This window comes from Nicotiana tomentosiformis, chromosome 4 (assembly GCF_000390325.3).
Source record: "Nicotiana tomentosiformis chromosome 4, ASM39032v3, whole genome shotgun sequence".
Taxonomy (NCBI): domain Eukaryota; kingdom Viridiplantae; phylum Streptophyta; class Magnoliopsida; order Solanales; family Solanaceae; genus Nicotiana; species Nicotiana tomentosiformis.
The window spans coordinates 102,999,093-103,017,774 of NC_090815.1; the positions used below are offsets into that span (position 1 = coordinate 102,999,093).

At 39.0% G+C, this 18,682-nt stretch overlaps 1 protein-coding gene and 1 long non-coding RNA gene across 2 annotated transcripts; one reads left to right on the top strand and one right to left on the bottom strand.

Moving 5' to 3' along the window:
* Nucleotides 1–733: 733 nt before the first annotated feature.
* On the top strand, nt 734–2,674 carry LOC138909048 (7-deoxyloganetin glucosyltransferase-like). The gene is made up of 2 exons (XM_070200079.1): nt 734–885; nt 1,634–2,674. The coding sequence occupies exons 1-2, from the start codon at nt 753–755 to the stop codon at nt 2,596–2,598; spliced, it is 1,098 nt and encodes a 365-aa protein (XP_070056180.1). The 5' UTR covers nt 734–752; the 3' UTR covers nt 2,599–2,674.
* A 5,006-nt stretch (nt 2,675–7,680) lies between these two features.
* On the bottom strand, nt 7,681–9,439 carry LOC138909050 (uncharacterized). Its single transcript, XR_011415552.1, has 2 exons — nt 8,747–9,439; nt 7,681–8,300 (listed from the first exon to the last, which is right to left on the bottom strand). It is a non-coding gene; the product is annotated as an uncharacterized lncRNA (long non-coding RNA).
* Nucleotides 9,440–18,682: the final 9,243 nt, after the last annotated feature.

Here is an 18,682-nt window from a genome sequence, read left to right on the forward strand (position 1 = left end):
TTTACTCTTTTGTTTGTTAACGTTGTGCATTGGTAAAGAAATGATGCTCCAGAAAAAGAAAAAAAAATGCTGATGCCGCCAAAGTGATTATGACTAAAAAAATAATTGTACGAAGTTGACTCTTTTCTGCACAATCACGACTTAATAATAAAATCACCAGGTATGCACTCAAATGATTACATAATAACTCCTCTTTTTTTTTTTTTAATATATCTTGCTTAATATTATGGAAAATGTAAAAGCAAAAATTGATTTATAGATTCATACACGAGCAGAGCAATCCGGATCTGACCGGAAGTTAAGCTTTGATTAGTTGAAATTTAAACCTGTGTTATGTAAACTTAATATTATGGAAAATGTAAAAAGCAAAAGGTCAATTTTATGCTCTGGACTATTTGATTACTGTTTAATAAAAATTTCTCCATAGCCTGTGACATGTAACTTTCTTTCAATGGTGGTGCACTTGTGCCAATTTGCATGTATCTCGACTATTGTACGGAGTGTTTGCTATCTCCCACCAAAACGGATAAAGGAAACTCTACCAAACAAGCTTAGATAGATGTAAAGAAATTACCTAATATTTTTTTTGTCTATTCAAATTTAAACCTTGATATCTAAAGTTTACATTATAATCTTTTTCAAGTCACATACCTATGCTGCCTTTAAACAATCTACTGTAGTTAACTTTTACTGTACTACTTAACATGATAGGAGTAGTTACTTAATATAGTTGCATAGTTTCTGATGCTGGCATGAGCTTCACTCATGAAGTTTCTAAGGAATTAGGTATTCCTAATGTTGCCTTTTGGACTGCTAGTGGTTGTGCCTTATGGGCTTTCTTACAATATCCTAAACTTGTGGAAGAAGGTTATTGTCCACTAAAAGGTATGAAAGCAAAATTAGAATGCTTTAAATAGTTTCATTTTTTATGGATAGTTACACGTAGTTTTCGTTTAAATAGTTTCATTTTTTATGGATAGTTACACGTAGTTTTCGTTTACATATCTAATTGTAGGGGTGTACAAAGAAAACCGATAAACCGTACCAAATCGATAATCTGAGTCAAACCCGAAAATCGTGATTGAAAAACCCGAGATTAAAAAACCCGACTTTGTTGGTTTGACTGGTTTATAGATTTAAAAATCCGACACCATTAATTTGGTTTGGTAATTAAAAAATCCGAACCAACCAACCTATTTACACCATTAGCTGATAGGATAAAATCTTTTTCTACTGAGCAGTGCATAAAAGCTAAATACTCTGAAATATTAGTACTTCATATCATCCCTTGTACAACTTCTCTTTTTTTTTTTCCTTTTTAATTCCTTCAACAATTTGGAGAACCCATGTGGATATTTTCCTTATGTTTACGAGGGCTAGTTTCATATTTTCAATGTTTTGTGGAAATACGAACTTAATTGGAGTACAATTCAATGACAATTAGTCACACCATTTGAACTTTTTGTACTAACTATTACGTTAGTCTAATAGTCTTTTCCAGTTCTTTTTGAAATGAAACTTTATTCTTTAGCTATCCAGCTATAAATATCTGGAAGATAATTGTAGTTTTTCTTTTCCAGTTTTTTTCAATATGGAAATTAGTTACAGTTTCTTTTTATTGGTTTAATTTCAGATCATAGTTATTTGACCAGCGGCCATTTAGACACCACTATAGATTGGATACCAGGCATGGAAGGCATCCGTCTTAAAAATCTGCCAAGCTTCATTAGAGCCACAGTCGACGAACCTAGCTATATGGTAATCAAATTTATAATGGAAGAAATCTTGGACAAAATTCCTAAAGCCTCAGCACTCATTTTGAACACTTTCGATGCACTAGAAATTGATGTTCTGAAGCCTATTTCGACCATGTTCCCAGCGGTTTATACTCTTGGACCCTTTCACTCTTTCTTGAATAATTTAACTCAAGACGAAGATTTGAAATCAATTGGATCAAATCTATGGAAAGAAGATACTCACTGTCTCCAATGGCTTAATACTAAAAAACCAAATTCAGTTGTATATGTGAATTTTGGAAGTATTACTGTATTGACCCCCGAGCAGCTAGTTGAGTTTGCATGGGGACTTGCTAATACCAAATTGAATTTTTTGTGGATTATTAGATCGGATATAGTCAAGGGTGATTCTGTCATTTTGCCTCCTGAATTTCTCGGGGAGACTAAGGAAAGAGGTTTACTAGATGGTTGGTGCCCTCAAGAACAAGTTTTAAGTCACCCGTCAATAGGAGGATTTTTAACGCACTGTAAATGGAATTCGACTTTTAAAAGTATATCATTTGGTGTGCCAATGTTGTGTTGGCCTTTCTTTGCAGATCAACAAACAAATTGTTGGTTTATTTGTAATTGCTTGGGTGTAGGAATGGAAATTGATAGCAATGTGAAGAGGAAAGTGATAGAAGAACTTGTTAAAGAGCTGATGATCGGAGAAAAAGGTATAGAGATGAAAGAAAATGCATTGAAGTGGAAGAAGTTGACAGAAGAAACTATCTCTTCTCCAGATGGATCGTCTTATTTGAATTTTGACAAGTTGGTTAGCCATGTGCTATTGCGCGAGGGTTCTTCTTTCTTGACATGTTAAAATCATGTTGTATGTCCCAAATGGAGTTAATTTTTCTGATTTCAGCTAATCAGCTTCCATAAGCCGTCTACTTCTAGTCATTTCGGTACATTAGTCCATCTCCGGTTAGTTTTATGACAGTGACTTGAAAATAAATCAAATATAAGGGTAAATCGCATAGTGTAAATGTAAGGGTTACGGTAATGATCACGCCCAACTATGCCTTATAAAAAGGACTAAGCGGTCGTTACAAATATAATCCGGTTTACAAGTTCGGAGTCGAATCCCACAGAGAACTAAGGCTTAGCTACAACTGTTCAATATTGCAAAGAAACACAAGTTCGAATAATTTTCTAGTTATAAAGATTTGATTTTTATTTCTACTAATTAACTAGCAAATATTATAAACCGGTAAAATTATCAACTAACATGGATGAAATTCTATACAAGACTATGGAGGTCTAGAGTTGTGATTTTCCCTATTGTCGGAATCTTTTCCGCTACGTTTTCTACAAATTTGCCTAAGTCTTCTTTATCGACCATGAGCACTCTAACTGTCGTAACTCTCTCCCGAGTAATTACCACAATTTACTAGACATATTCTCCCAAATTACGCTAGCTAGCATTAAGCACAGCTCACTCAGATCGCACCAAGGTTTCGTTATCCCTAAACCCACCTTTAAACCTCCGTATTGATCCCTCATATACGTTTAGGAGTGATGTTGTTCAACAACTACCTAAATATGCACTCTCTCCCGAGTAATACATACTAAATAGGCACAGCTAATTAAGAGCCCTTCAATCAACCACAAGAATAATATAGCTGAACAAATAGAGAAAATACTACGGCAAATCTATATTAACATAACAAGAAAATTATCCTTCAATAGGTTCCATCAAAACCCTAGATTAGAAAGTTAGTTACTCATACTCATAGTAAAAATATCCCAAATATTTTGCATAATTAGAATACAGAGTAAAGATGAAAAGATGTAGAAATAGATGATTCTAACTCCCAAGAGGTGATTCCACCAGCTCTCCTTGCCTCTAGCTGCCCAAAAACGTGGCTGCTGAAAAACCTCCTTCCAAGTGGTATTTTTAGGTCTATTTATATGTGTAGAAGAAACCCTAAACGTGTGGGCCGAGTCTTAGTCAAACCCGGAATGAATTAAGTCTTCAAAACTCGGATTGGACTTGGCCTCAGGCTTGGCGTCGCCAGCCTAACGCCTGGAATTTGGCTGGCCTCGCCAGGCTAAAGCCTGGTCCAGCCTGGCCTTAGGCTGGCCTCGCTAGGCTAAAGCCTGGTCCAGCCTGGCCTTTGGCTGGCCTCGCCAGGTCTCTCCTTTTCACTGTTCTCGAGCACACTTTCAATGTTTAAATATCCATTTTGCTCAACTTTCATCTCCAATTCACCTACACATAAAATAGACTCCATTATGCATAAATAAAGTGTAATTTATCATTAAAGCATGTAAAATGCAAGGCACATAATGTACGAAACTATGGAATTATAGCCACACATCAATACCTCATACTTAAACATTGCTCGTCCTCGAGCAATCAAACTACACTTATTGATACGGCCTTTTTAAGCAATTCTCCTAACTCATTACACCAAGAATTTTTAAAATAGTTTAAGCACACAAGTGTGACATCCTCGCCTCAAGATTCGACTCACAAATACCATGCCTTATTCACAATTCACTTACTTACTCTGATATGGATGTCAACAACATTACCTTTTCTTTATGAATCATGTGCCCTCACCCAATCAAAGAGATTAGTTCCACACACAATGAATTTTAAGACCGTAGGAACTCAATATAGGAAGAATTCACTCGCTCTCAGAAATAACATTCATATGCTACAAAAGATGCACCATAGGCTTGTCCGTAGTGTAATACTCTACTAATCGAGTTCATTCAGTCTAAGATCAAGTAGGACTTTTATTGGTTGTAATGTAGGCTGCGGGTCGGGTAGGATACATTTGGATATGAGTGACTACACTTCCCTTAAGCACTTTAATACATATACTTTAACACACATCCCATACTTATGTCAAATCATAACTCCACCTTCACCTCAATATATATTAACTCCATATTTCTTTAAGCACAATTACATCAAGAGTCACCACTATCAAGGGATATTTTTCACAGCAATACAACTAATTTTTCTTTTCTTTCTTTTTCAATTCAAGTGGCTCTTACTTTTTCAAAACAATGCACCTTTCTCCTTATTTTATTAGTTCCACACCAAAGCCGAACCGACCACCCCACACTTTAACTTTTACAAAGTTCATAACAATTCAAGTGCTCATGAGAGGTGAAAAGGTTCAAATATATGGTCGATTAAAACAAAGGGGTACGACTTGTAATGTGGTTACCAAAGAAACAAGATTATAGGCTCAACGGGGTTAACTACGGTACATAACATTTAGGTGGGTAAACTTTATATATCTAGCTTAACAAAGAAATGCCTATATCACTTCCTAGACTGAACAATACTACTATTTCGCTTTGCAAACACACGGGGCAAGTTCTAGACATCAAATGCAATGCATAGAATACATACAAAACCTCACACAGACATGGCACATAACTCACTCAGAATTGGTTTCATCGCGACGCTTCAGTCAAAGCAGTTAAGCAAAATTAAGAATCTACGATTTAAGGTACTTATGCGAGAGTCAAAACCCGAGCCTAAGCGTCACAATCATAGTACTAACTATTCTCAAGGCATAACAAAGCTAAGAGATATTGCTTCAATTCAATTCATGGCACAATGGTTCCTATTCCTAAAAACAAATAAAACTAACTACACCCGGTTCAAACAAAACCCTTGGAAAAGAACCGCGGTACAAAGAAAAACCAAGGGGGAATTGCTACACTACCTAACAAAAGAAAATCTTTTTATCTTTTTCCTTTTGACTTAAATCCCTCAAGAAAATTGTCTAATAGATCCATCATCAGGAAAAGTCCAATCTTTTCTATTTCTGTTCTCTAAAAAAAAAATCAATTAAACTAACATAATTAAAATAGCATAGAAAGTCACCTAGACAATCTCCTCACCCCACACTTAAAATTGTACATTGTCCCCAATGCACACCATAACTAATAAGAGGGTAAAAGAGACTCCATGGTGGGCCAAAGGCCGAAGCACTAGCAACTCATGTGGTACTCAGACTTCTCCCAGGCTTGGTCCTTTATGCGGGTACCTCACACTTAGTTCCAACCATCTAGTTTGCTGTTGCATCCTTCCAATAGCTTTGCTTTCCATGCTCCTAGAAAAGCAAAAATCGACACTACAAAAATAATAAATAAAAATAAAAAATAAAATAAAACAGTAAAGCTGGGTTTCCTCCCAACAAGCGCTTGATTTAATGTCGTGGCACGACACGAATCACTTTCTGCCTCCACTTTGAACATATGAATTGGACCCCAAGTTTTGATTCTGCTCTATGATCATGCTCCTGGGGTGGTGGAATGAATCTGACTGGCCCAATAAAATAATGTAGTATTCTGCACTTCTTGGCCTTTAGATGAGATGTGTATTCCCGACTTTCTGGCAAGAAGCATTTCAGAATGTAGGCGCCTTGTTCCTCATTCCTTGACTCCTAAAGTGGCTCAGATGACTCTATTTCTATATCATCATCCAAAAATAATGTGGAAAAATACTTGGAGTGTGGACCAATGCGTTCAACTACATGAGCATTGAGACTGTCTACATCCTCAACACTAATGACACTAGAGTCAACTAAATATGTATCTTCAATGTCCTTGCTTGACTCTAGTATCTCTTCTATAACATCGGCATCATCAAATTCTAGTTGGTTGATTTGGTCAAATTCTACTCTCAACTCCTCCATTATAATGGCAATTTCTGCAGCCCATTCATGCTCTTCTTGGTTATTATCCGCAATGTAAGCTTGTTGCACTTTACAAGGTTCAATTAGTTTATTAGCTTGAACCTCCAAGTTGTGAATAGTTGTCTCTTGCCTTTGTATCTGCAGTAATTTCTCAGCATATTGATCCATGAGACCCTTTAACATATCTTTGATCTCCTTCAGGTCAGCTTCCCAAGATTCTTTGTTCTTATTCACTTCACATGAAAATGTAGAACCATCAAAGTAAGGGGTTGGGGGAGGATAAGATATATAAGCACAACCATGAAAGTAATCATCTTGACCACCACACATATCACACACATTCCACACATAAGATTGAGTTGGTGCACATAACTCGCTCTCAGGAATATTTTGATAATTTTGTCATGGGTGGTTTCCTCCACAATATGCATAAGGAGGATCAATAGTAGAATTACCAACATCAAAACTGTCATAATTCCAAGATGCCATGTTTCTAAAATCAACAAGTAAAACAAAAATAAATAAAAAATTCAAATACAAGAAAAAAAAAAGTTCAAACTTGCAACCTAGCAATGTGTACACCTACATCTACACCGTTAGTTTCCCGGCAACGGCGTCAAAATTTGATAACGCCCAACTATGCCTTATAAAAGGACTAAGCGGTCATTGCAAATATATTCCGGCTAATAAGTCCGGAGTCGAATCCTACAAGGAATTAACCTATCAAATACAACTACTAGACTCGCACAAATTCACACAATCAATATTCAGAAGGATTTAAGTAACAAATTGGTTTTTTTACTAACTAAATATTACGTAATGAAAATATAATAATTAACAACTAACTACGAACGGATTGTAAACAAGAATTGAAATGACCTAAGGTTGTGATTTCCCCTATTGTCGGAATCTTTTTCGCTACGTTTTCTACAAGTTTGCCTAAGTCTTCTCTACCGATCATGAGCACTCTAACTGTCGTAACTCTCTCCCGAGTAATTACCACAATTACTAGACATATTCCCCCGAATTACGCTAGCTAGCATTAAGCACAACTCACTCAGATCGCACCAAGGTTTCGTTATCCCTAAACCCACCTTTAAACCTCCGTATTGATCCCTCATATACGTTTAGGAGTGATGTTGTTTAATAACTACCTAAATATGCACTCTCTCCCGAGTAATATATACTAAATAGGCCTTTCAATCAATCACAAGAATAATATAGTTGAACAAATAGAGAAAATACTACGGCAAATCTATATTAACATAACAAGAAAATCATCCTTCAATAGGTTCCATCAAAACCCTAGATTAGAAAGTTAGCTACTTATACTCATAGTAACAATATCCCAAATATTTTGCATAATTAAAATACAGAGTAAAGATGAAAAGATGTAGAAATAGATGATTCTAACTCCCAAGAGGTGATTCCACCAGCTCTCCTTGCCTCTAGCTGCCCAAAAACGTGGCTGCTGAAAAACCTCCTTCCAAGTGGTATTTTAGGTCTATTTATATGTGTAGAAGAAACCCTAAACGTGTGGGCCGAGTCTTAGTCAAACTCGCAACGAATTAAGTCTTCAAAACTCGGATTGGACTTGGCCTCAGGCCTAGCGTCGCCAGCCTAACGCCTGGAAGTTGGCTGGCCTCGCCAGGCTAAAGCCTGGTTCAGCCTGGCCTTAGGCTGGCCTCGCCAGGCTAAAGCCTGGTCCAGCCTGGCCTTAGGCTAGCCTCGCCAGGCTAAAGCCTGGTCCAACCTGGCCTTTGGCTGGCCTCGCCAGGTCTCTCCTTTTCATTGTTCTCGAGCACACTTTCAATGTTTAAGTATCTATTTTGCTCTACTTTCATCTCCAATTCACCTACACATAAAATAGACTTCATTATGCATAAATAAAGTGTAATTTATCATTAAAGCATGTAAAATGCAAGGCACATAATGCACGAAACTATGGAATTATAGCCACACATCAGGTAACTAAGTAAAACATGTGTCAAATTTATGAGTAACTTCACTTCTGGTTCCTCTTTGTCTCTCAACATTGAAAAGTATGGAACGAGTTGTATTTCTTTATGTTCTTGTCATGGTGGGGTATCTAACAGGCATGGTGCCCTGTGGTCATCTCCAAGTATTTGTCAAGTAACTTTCATCTAGAATTCTCAAGAAGAAGAAGAAAATTTAACAAAAACGATACTTCAAAAGAGGGGAAGAAAAAAATACATAAGCTTAACATTTTAAAACATGGAAAATTAAAGCACGTATATGGAGTGTATCCTTTTTCAAGAAGGTTGAAGTAATGCATATAACCTAAAGAACCACAAGCAGCGAAGGTCCAGAAGAAAACTTGATGGGTGCCCAATTCTTGTGCAGCAGCGAGTGTGAAGCTTGTGACACCATCCGAAATGATGCATAAGACTGTTGGAACAGAGGAAGTATTATATTATTAAGCATCACATGGTGGGAAGGCCATTGGGAATGGTCTCGAAACGGAAAGATGGCAAGTTCTTGAGGCCATCGGGGCCTCGGGACTTAAGAAGGCGTCTATGGTTGTATTCGGTGTTGACAAATGTTATATGAAAGTATTTGTGATGCAGGATTTTGGCCAACTTTAACATGGGATTGATATGACATTGGCAAGGATATGGTACGCAAACGGCATGAGGCTTATCAAGTTCAGCACTAGTGAAGCCATTCTTTCTTTATTTCTCTAGGTTCGCTCAAACTGAAACGAACTATATGTATAGTTTTGGCAAGAGGAAGAATATGCAGAAACTTATAGATAATTTATGAAAGAGTAAGAGGATGCAACATGTAAGAATTCAGAAGCCGATGAAAAAGGACAAGAAAGCTTGAAAATGGAATGCGATAGTATATTTTATTTCCACGGCCTGATTAGTTTATCACATCTCACAAGTCATATGTCACTTGCTGAGGCGATTCATGCAACTAGACAAATTTTGTTGGAAGGTGGAGCTAATTTTTTTTCTTCAAATTAACAAATTAGCAGATATGTATAAAGTAAATGACTTACAGAGAGTAATACGTACATATATATATATGCGTGAGTGTTTAATATCAAGGTCTAACTTGGTCACCTAAAAGAATAAACATAGAGATCAACCTTTTAAAAAGAAAGATACCCCTGTATAAGAAATAAAAATTTAAGTGAAATCGGGTCTAACACTAATCACTAATGAGAAAATCTTGTTCTACTATAAGGTTGATCTCTATGTTTAATTGAAGCTCACACATAAAAAGATATTGGAGGAAACATCTCATACAGTCACACATTTTTCTTTTCAAAATAAATTACTTGTTATTTTGATGATTTGGACTGCTGATCTATCCCATGGGCATTATCTCCTGTTTATCTTGATAGTTTCAGCAAAATTTGGAAGTTTTTGAAAGTCGGAAACTTTTTCTGCAGCTAATGACTAAAGCATCTTGTAGTGTACCACCCAAATGAAGTCAAATTGGTGACTCAACTTCCATAAGCTGACTCATCGTGTTAATGTAACGACCTAACAGGTCGTTTTATTTTCTAGAATCCTGTTCTCCTAAATAAGGCTCCCCGTATGTACTTTTACTATTTCATGACTGGCGGGGATGGTTAGTTCGAGATTTGGAAGAGTTCGGGTTGAAATCGGAACACTTGGTTCCTTAAGGTTGGCTAAAAAGACTAAGTTTGACTTCGGTCAACGTTTTGAGCAAACGACCTCGGAATCGGGATTTGACGATTCCAATAGGTTCGTATGATGATTTCAAACTTGGGCATATGTTCGGATCGCGTAGTGGATGATCCGGAGGCATTTCGACGCCTAATAGTGAAAGTTGGCTCTTTGAAGGTTTTTGAAGTTCTTTAAATTTGTTTTGGAGTTGGTTTTGGTGATATCGAGGTCCAAATGGGATTTCGAGACCGGGAACAGTTCTGTAACGTCATTTAAGACTTGCAAACAAAGTTCTGTGTCATTCCGAGTAGTTTAAGTACGTTTCATCGCGTTAGGAGTAAATTGAAGAACTTGAAGTTCATATTTTTGATTCAATTGGTTTGGGGTGTGATTCTTAGTTTTGATGTTGTTTTGCGCGTTCTGAGTGTTCGAGCGAGTCCATTTTATAATTCCAAACTTGTTGGTACATTCAGGCGGGTCCCCGGGTGTTAAACGGACGAGGCTCGGATCAAGTTGTGGCTTTAGGAAAATGCTGAAGCTTCAGTTTCTGGTGTAAACGCACCTGCGCTTGGCCAGCCACAGGTGCAAGCTCGCAGGTGTGAGCCACGAGCCGTAGAAGCAGACCAGCAAAGAGAGGCCAGTGACCGCAGAAGCGGGCCAGAGACCGCACCTACGAAGGCGCAGGTGCGAAGGCAGCCTTCGCAGGAGCAAACAGCTTCGCAGGTGCGCACTTTTTGCCGCTGGTGCGGGTCCGCAGGCGCAATCGCCTAAGCGCAAAAGTGAGAGAAGACAGCCTGGCCTTGGTCCGCACCTATGTGATTTGGTCCGCAGAAGCGGAACCGCAGGTGCGAATATCGCAGAAGGCAGACCACTTTATTTAATACGGGACTTAGGCATTTTTGCTTATTTCTTACACTTCTTGGGGGCGATTTTGGAGCTAGTTAGAGAGGGGTTTTCTTCAACTAATTGAGGTAAGTATTTTCTACTGAATGTGTGTTAAATACATAGTTGATGGGTAGATTATAACATGTAAATTAGTGAAAATCATGGGTTTAGGTGAAAACCTAGGGTTTTGATAAAAATAGGATTTAACCACGAAATTTGTTATGGGATTTAGCAAAGATCATATATTTGGGTTCATGAGGTTATGGGTAATAACTTTGTTTAAATATTTTTGGAATCCGGGCACGTGGGCCGGGGGTGAATTTTAGGAATTTTTCAAATAGGGTTAGAAAATCACTTTGATAGTTAGGATGTGAACTTTTGAACATGTATTGACTATTATATATAATATTTGACTAGTTTTGAGTCGTTTGGAATCGAATTGAGGGTTTGAGCACAATCTTGGACCGGAAAGAAGGCCTTGAGACGAGGTAAGTCTCTTTTCTAACCTTGTAAGAGGGAATTAACCCCATAGGTGAATTGATTAATATGTGCTCCTATTTGTGGAGGGCAACGTATGTACGAGAGTCCGTACGCAGCTACTAATTATGCTATGGTTCGGGTAGTCTAGGACCTATACCATGCTATACCTACGATGTTTGCACCCTACTTGCTAACTTAATTTCTTAAGTCATATTGAAACTTGATAAAGGAATTGTAAAAGGTTAAATTTCACTTACTTGAAATTGTGGATGGGTCACTTGACTTTTATTGAGGATTGGTGATCTTTAAATATTAGCCTCTTAATAAATCTTGGATCGGCTGTTATAAAGTACTTTCTCTTTTTTGTGGAGCGGACCGAACTCCTCGGTATCAGATAGATGCATCTATGGTTCGTGTCGTTTGACCCTCGACAGTACACAATTTAAATATTTTTATGTTGAATCGGTCCGTACGACCTCGGCATAAATTGTGCGTAATAAATCTTTGGTACTAATTATAATTGATATTGCTTCATTGGCTTGAGATATAAGTTGTTAAATGATGAAAATAAATTTTAGATTTACTATTAGTGAAAGGATTTGTTTATTATTTCCTGTTATTGTGTTTTCAGCTATATTTATGTAACCCATGCTTAGTTATAATTGTGACATTTTATTGTTAGCCCATAGTAAGTGTCAAAGTCGACCTTTCATCACTACTTCTTCGAGGTTAGACTGGATACTTACAGGGTACATGTTATTTATGTACTCATGCTACACTTCTGCACTAAATGTGTAGGATCCGAGGCAGGTGCATCTGGATATCAGTCCGACGCGCATCCTTGACTACTACGAGACTTCGCGGTGAGCTGCCTTCTGAGCCCGTTCTGAAGCAAACGGAGTCTTTCTTTTGCTCGTATTTTTTGTCTATTTTACTTCAGACCGTAGACTAGTATTCTTTTGTATATTCTACTAGTTTCTCGTACACTTGTGACACTAGGTCTTGGTGGTTCATGCTAGTAGACACTTGATGGTTTTTGGGTTTTTCACTTATCTCACTTGCTTTAAAAAAAAATTGATCTCGCATTCTTATTAAACTCTTACTTCTTATTTATGCATAAACTAAAAATCAACTATTTCAAATCTTTAAAAGTGAGGATCACAAAGTTAGTTTAAGGTTGGCTTGCCTAGCAGTAACGTTGGGCTCCATCACGGCCTATAGGAGAAATTGGGTCGTGACAACATGGTATTAGAGCACTAGTTTCACATAGGTCTCACAAGTTATGAGCAGGCCTAATAGAGTCTTGCGGATCGGTGCGGAGACGTCTGTACTTATCTTCGAGAGGCTATAGGGTTTTAGGAAACTACTCTTTCTCTATCTCTTATCGTACAGTTGATGTTATACTAAGTCTCTTTCTCTTATTCTCTCACATATGGTGAGAACGAGCATGGCGGATGTTCCAGACCCGAGAAGAGCTGCTCTCCCTATTTCCAGAGGCGGAGGCAGAGGCCGAGGAAGGGCACGATCCTGAGGTAGCGGATGAGGACATCCCAGAGTGGCCCCAGCTATACCACCAGTGGATCCAACAAAGGATCCCCTTATCGAGGAGCAGGGCGAGATGCCTACAGCAGAGCCAACCCCGGTGGATTTCATGTCCACACCGGGATTTCAGGAGGTTATGGGCCGTATATTACGGTTCATGGATACTATGACCCAGGCTGATTTATTTCCAGTAGACCCAGCCATATCTCAGGCGGGAAGAGGAGCACAGACCCCTACTACTCAGGCTCCTAGGCATGAAACTGCCGTATATCAGACCCCCGACACACTACCCGTGGGCAGAGCCCAGCCAGGGGAAGCAGCTGTAACTGAGTCCAGACCAGCTGCAGTCGGCGAGCCACAAAAGTTATTGGACAGATGGACTAGGCTACACCCCCATATCTTCGTAGGTGAGCGACTGATCGGGTCCAAGCCTACACTACTATTGAGTAGCGAGGGTGGTCGATGCAGTTTTAAACCAACTAGGTCGGGATCGAATCCATAAGGAGTTAATGTTTGGAATTAGGTTTATATCTAAGCTAGATGCGGGTTTTGAATCTAATTACACTTCCACAAGTTTGGGATTGATCTCTACTTCTAACTTTACTCTAAAGATTGCGATAATTGAAACTGACAATATTTTTGTTGTTGTTTTTCAAATGTTTAAAGAGACTAGGGTAGTGACTTCTACCTAGGTGGATATCTAACGGGTAGCTAGGGAAAGCTTGATTAGTTGGGATTGTAATATAGTTATCACACCCGGGTACTCACTCTATACCTCTCGATAGTTTGAGTGATCTCTACTTCTAACTTTACTCTAAAGATTGCAATAATTGAAACTAAGGACAATATTTTTGTTGTTTTTTTTCAAATGCTTAAAGAGACTAGGGTAGTGACTTCTACCTAGGTGGATATCTAACTGGTAGCAAAATCTAGGGAAAGCTTGATTAGTTGGGATTGTAATATAGTTATCACACCCGGGTACTCACTCTATACCTCTCGGTAGTTTGAGTGATTTTGCCCAATTTGGCTTTCTCAAGTCCAAATGGGTATTCATGCAAATCATGTGATATTATCTCAAGTTGGGTATTACTATCTCTACGTTTAACCCTTTAATTGGAGCTATCAATTTATTGAGTTCACCCTAATTCCTTGTTAGCCTAGTTTTCCTAGACTTAGTCCCTCATTCTCAAGTAGAGACTAAGTCATAAAGGCATGAATCAATGTTTGCAACCATTAATTCTTGAGTTTTAGCAAGAACTAGGCTAAATATCACTAACTCATTCACATTCATGCCCTAAAATCAAATACCCAATAAATACCCACACTAGGGTTGGGTCACAACCTTAGCTATGGGTTTAGCTACTCATGGAAATAACAGAAATTAAAGATGAAATGAAGATAAAATCCATAATATTAATTTATGGAATGAAAATCTAATGTTAAGAAGTGAATCTAGTATAAAATTTCCGAAAACAAAAACGTCAGCCGTCTCAGGTGCTCATACAAAACATAACATAACCTAAAAATGACAAAAGTTCTATTAACTAAGCTGAAAATATCTCACAAAATGCCCCTCCGAAGGTTGTGCGGCCGTGTAATTCTGAGTGCGGCCGCACTCTTGCTTTCGTGGCCGCATATTTCTGATATGGTCCGCGTTCTTATCTTTTGGATTTAGGTTGAGCTGAACTTTCGCGGACCGCATAATTTTAAGTGTGGTCGCGCTCCAGATTATGCGGCTACATAAAAGTGATGTGGTCCGCACTTGCTTGAGTTTAGCTTGAAATCAACTTTCTGATTCTTCATCTTGCGGACCGCATAATTTTTATCACGGCTGCACAATTCTGGTGTGGCCCGCAGTTCTCTCTTTTGCTCAAGTTGTCATCTCTCTGAATCTCAGTCATCGCGGTCCGCATAATTTCAATTGCGGCCGTACAGGGACTTTCGCGGCCACACATTTCTGGTGCGGTCCGCACTCATCATTTAGCCCAAAATCACACTCTCTGAATCTCCCTCTTGCGGACCGCATAATTATGATCACGGCCGCATCATGGCTTTCGTAGCCGCACAATATTTGTGTGGTCCGCACTTCAGACCTCTTTGCCTAGCCTTGGTTTTTGTTCAACTTTTGACTCCTTTGTGAGTAGATTTTGATTCCTTTGTCTCATTTTGAACAATTCCTGCAAGCAAGAATATTTCATTAGTTTTCGGGAATACCTTCAAGCATTTTTGGCCTAAAACACAAGTAAAAAAGAGCAAATAATAGGTTAAAATCCCTGCTTATCAACTCCCCCAATCTTAAGCTTTTGCTTGTCCTCAAGAAAATAAGGTAATTCCCACCTCCACTAGAAAAAAAAGATATTTCAGATGGCCTAAGGTGAATCAATCATGCATCAATTGGGACTAACAATTACCCTCAACACAAATGAATTATCAACAATACCATGTTTTGACCTTTTGAGTACCATAGTTCTAATGTGACATTAGAGCATCAAGAGTTGACTTAATTCACCAAGGAAGCTCGCTCTATCATGTAGGTCATTGTGGAACCCAAATTCCTCCTCCTCTACTCTCCATGAGCAAATCTCACTTTAGAATGTAACACTCCAAACAAGGATTGTGAAGAAGTGTTCTCATCTCTCTCAAAAGAATGTCACATGTCCGGCTCTAAGTACCATAAGCTTGCCCCTTATGTAAATCACCACTAATATACGCTCACTCAACTTGAAATCATATAGGGCTTTTACGGGAATGTAATGAAGGCTTTTGGATCAAGGTAGGACTTATCAGCATATGATGGTTTCGTCTTTCCTTAAGCACTCCATTTCCTCTTTTTGGCTCACACTTTCTTGACTCTTTGAGTTATTTTCTTCTTTCTTAGGGGAATTAGAGAGACGTAATGTCACTCTTTCTTGCTCATGACAATCATTTTTCTCCTTTTCTAATCACTCCATGCAATTCATCATTGCTTTCTTTGAATCCCTTCAACTTTCTACTTTATTCACTTTCATTTTGACATATTTAATTTTGGCCTTTCTTCCTTTTCTTTGCCTTCCCTTTTCTTCATTTCTTTTTTTTTCTTTGTACCTTTTATCACTTTCACATTCCTCATCTCTCCCCCAAACTTATGCTTTTTCCAATTGTATCAAGAATGCTAAGGAAGGATTGGGTGCCAAGAGAGGGTCATTATAAAACGGATAAAGGCTTGTAACATGGCTATTGAATGAAAAATGGCTTCGGCTCAAAGGGGTTGAATAGGGATATCACATTGGTAGGTTACGGAAGCTTTCAAGGTACAATTTGGATCAAGGAGAGCCTACAATCATTTCTCAAGTCGAGCTAAAATTTCGCTTAAACAAACATTCAGGGCAATTTCTAGACTTATTGGCACGGAACTTGGACTTGCAATTCAATACCTCACCTCTCAAGCTGCTGGATTGTTAAAGAGAACAAAGTCGAGGGCCCACAACAACCCTAGAGAAGTTTGAAAATCACAAATGGCTCAAAGAAACCACTCGATGATTGTTTTAGTCAACATAAGAGTCTAAAGGTCACAACTAGAACTATTCTTTGCCAATCAACTTGTTTCTAACCATAAGGTCGAAGGTGAATGTGTTAGTACCAAGTGAAGCATGCTTGAGACACTTTTATTCATTACTACTATATATACAAACACATAAAGAAAACAGACTCAATCCCTTAAGAAGGTTGTGACGCCATCCATCGTTAGAAAGAGCCACCCGGTTCACACAACATCCACCTTTGGAAAGAACCGTGGCATTAAGAAAATCAAAGGCTTATTGTTCACACAAAACGTAAAAAGAAGCTAAAAACTTAAAAATAAGCTACTAAATTAAATAAGAAGCTATGCTACTAAGGAAAAACAACGAAAGACGTTATGAAGTAAACTACGAAAAGTAGACTGAATATGTACAAAATAAAGTAAAGCGAATATATACATAATGGAAATGAATATATACATACCAAAAGTGAAAATAAAGATAAATAAAAATAGTATAATTGTTATTACATACCAAATGTCATCAAATCAAAATGGACCACCCCCCAAATGAAAAATAGCATTGTCCTCAATGCTCATAACAAATAAGAACAGGGAAAAGGGGTAGAGAGTATAGAAAACTCCCTATGTGGTCTCTGTCTGCATCGGGTCCTCAACATGGACGGGGTCCTCAGCATGCATGGGCTCATCAGCACCCTCTGTATCCTCTAACTAGATCTCCACATCCTCTGGCTGGGGGACTACGGGGTTGCTGAGCATCTGAATCAGCTCCTCAGCAGTGTGTGAAGTGGCAGCCAGCTCCTCAAACTGGTTGGATGCTGCCTCTGATGCCTTGGGCACTGCTGCATGTACTGCTGGGACTGTTTCCTCCATGAGCAGGTCCAGTGGAATATCACCAGCAGAAGCAATCTTCTTAACCTCTTTGCTCAACTTCTCCATCGACTCCTTAGATGCCTGAGCCTTCCGTATCTTCTTCACCTGTTTCCCCAAATCCTTGATAATCCTCCTATGTGTATCAAGAGTCTCCCGGATCATCTTCTGGTCGTCCAGAATATTCTTCTGGTTGTCCAGAATCTTCTTCAAAGAGTCCTCTACTGATGGAGGTACCTGAAGCTCTGATGAGGCTGAAGACTGTGCTGCCACTACACTGGATATGGTAGCTGCCTGCATCCAGTTGTTGAGACTGGATAGTGTCTATGAAACCTGCAGTGTAGTCTGAGGGTAGGTAGAAGATAAGGGCACTGACAGTGGCACTGAGAGGGATGGTCCGGTGGAAGGAGGAGGCATGGCAGCTGTTCCGGCAGAAGTACCGACTGTTGTGGAGGGCTCGGCAATTGACCCGGTGACCACTACCCCTGGCTTTTCAGACTGGCCTGTGGAGGTAGTAGTTTTACCCTTGAATTTAGGGTTGTCCGCTCCCTGGAGGTAGTACCATGAGAAAGGCTTTTTAGCCTTCACCTCCACTTCAAAATGTCTCGGCTCTACCCCTTGGTCTTGGAAATACTCTGTGAGGAAGTTGGGGTAGGGATACAATCTTTCTTCTTTCTGGACTGTATTGGAAATGTTGTAGGATATCAAGTTTCCTACATTAATAGGATAGCCTGCCATGATGGAAGCTACCAATATTGCCCGGGGGAGTGGAAGGACATTCTCATGCTGGCACGGGTCAAGACGGCTGCACACGAATGTTTGCCACCCTTTTGCTTCAAAGTTAAGGGTGGCTCTGACAATTTGAACTCCTGTTGTGAGCCATGCAGGTGTTGTCCCCGGAATAAAAACTATCTCAGCTAGCCATGGGTGAACTGCATCACCCAAGGCTAGCTTCTCCAGGCATTGCACTGGCTCGACCTCCTCAAACCCTATATATTTGTTCAGTGCGTGGCCATCAAATTGGATTTTTAAGTTCCGGACCTTCGTCACCTTTGTACCCTTTTTGATGTGGGCAACATTGGCATAAAATTCCTTGACGAGGTATTCATTGGCATCTTGCAACCGGCCGGTGAACTATTTCCATCATATTCTATCCGTAAATTACTTTAGGACATTTGGATTTTGCTGGCTTAGGTCTTTGGTTATGAATTGTCGCTCAAGAGTGAGCGACTTTTGGGACCACCATTCCTGAAATTTTATATACGCCTTCTCACTTACAAA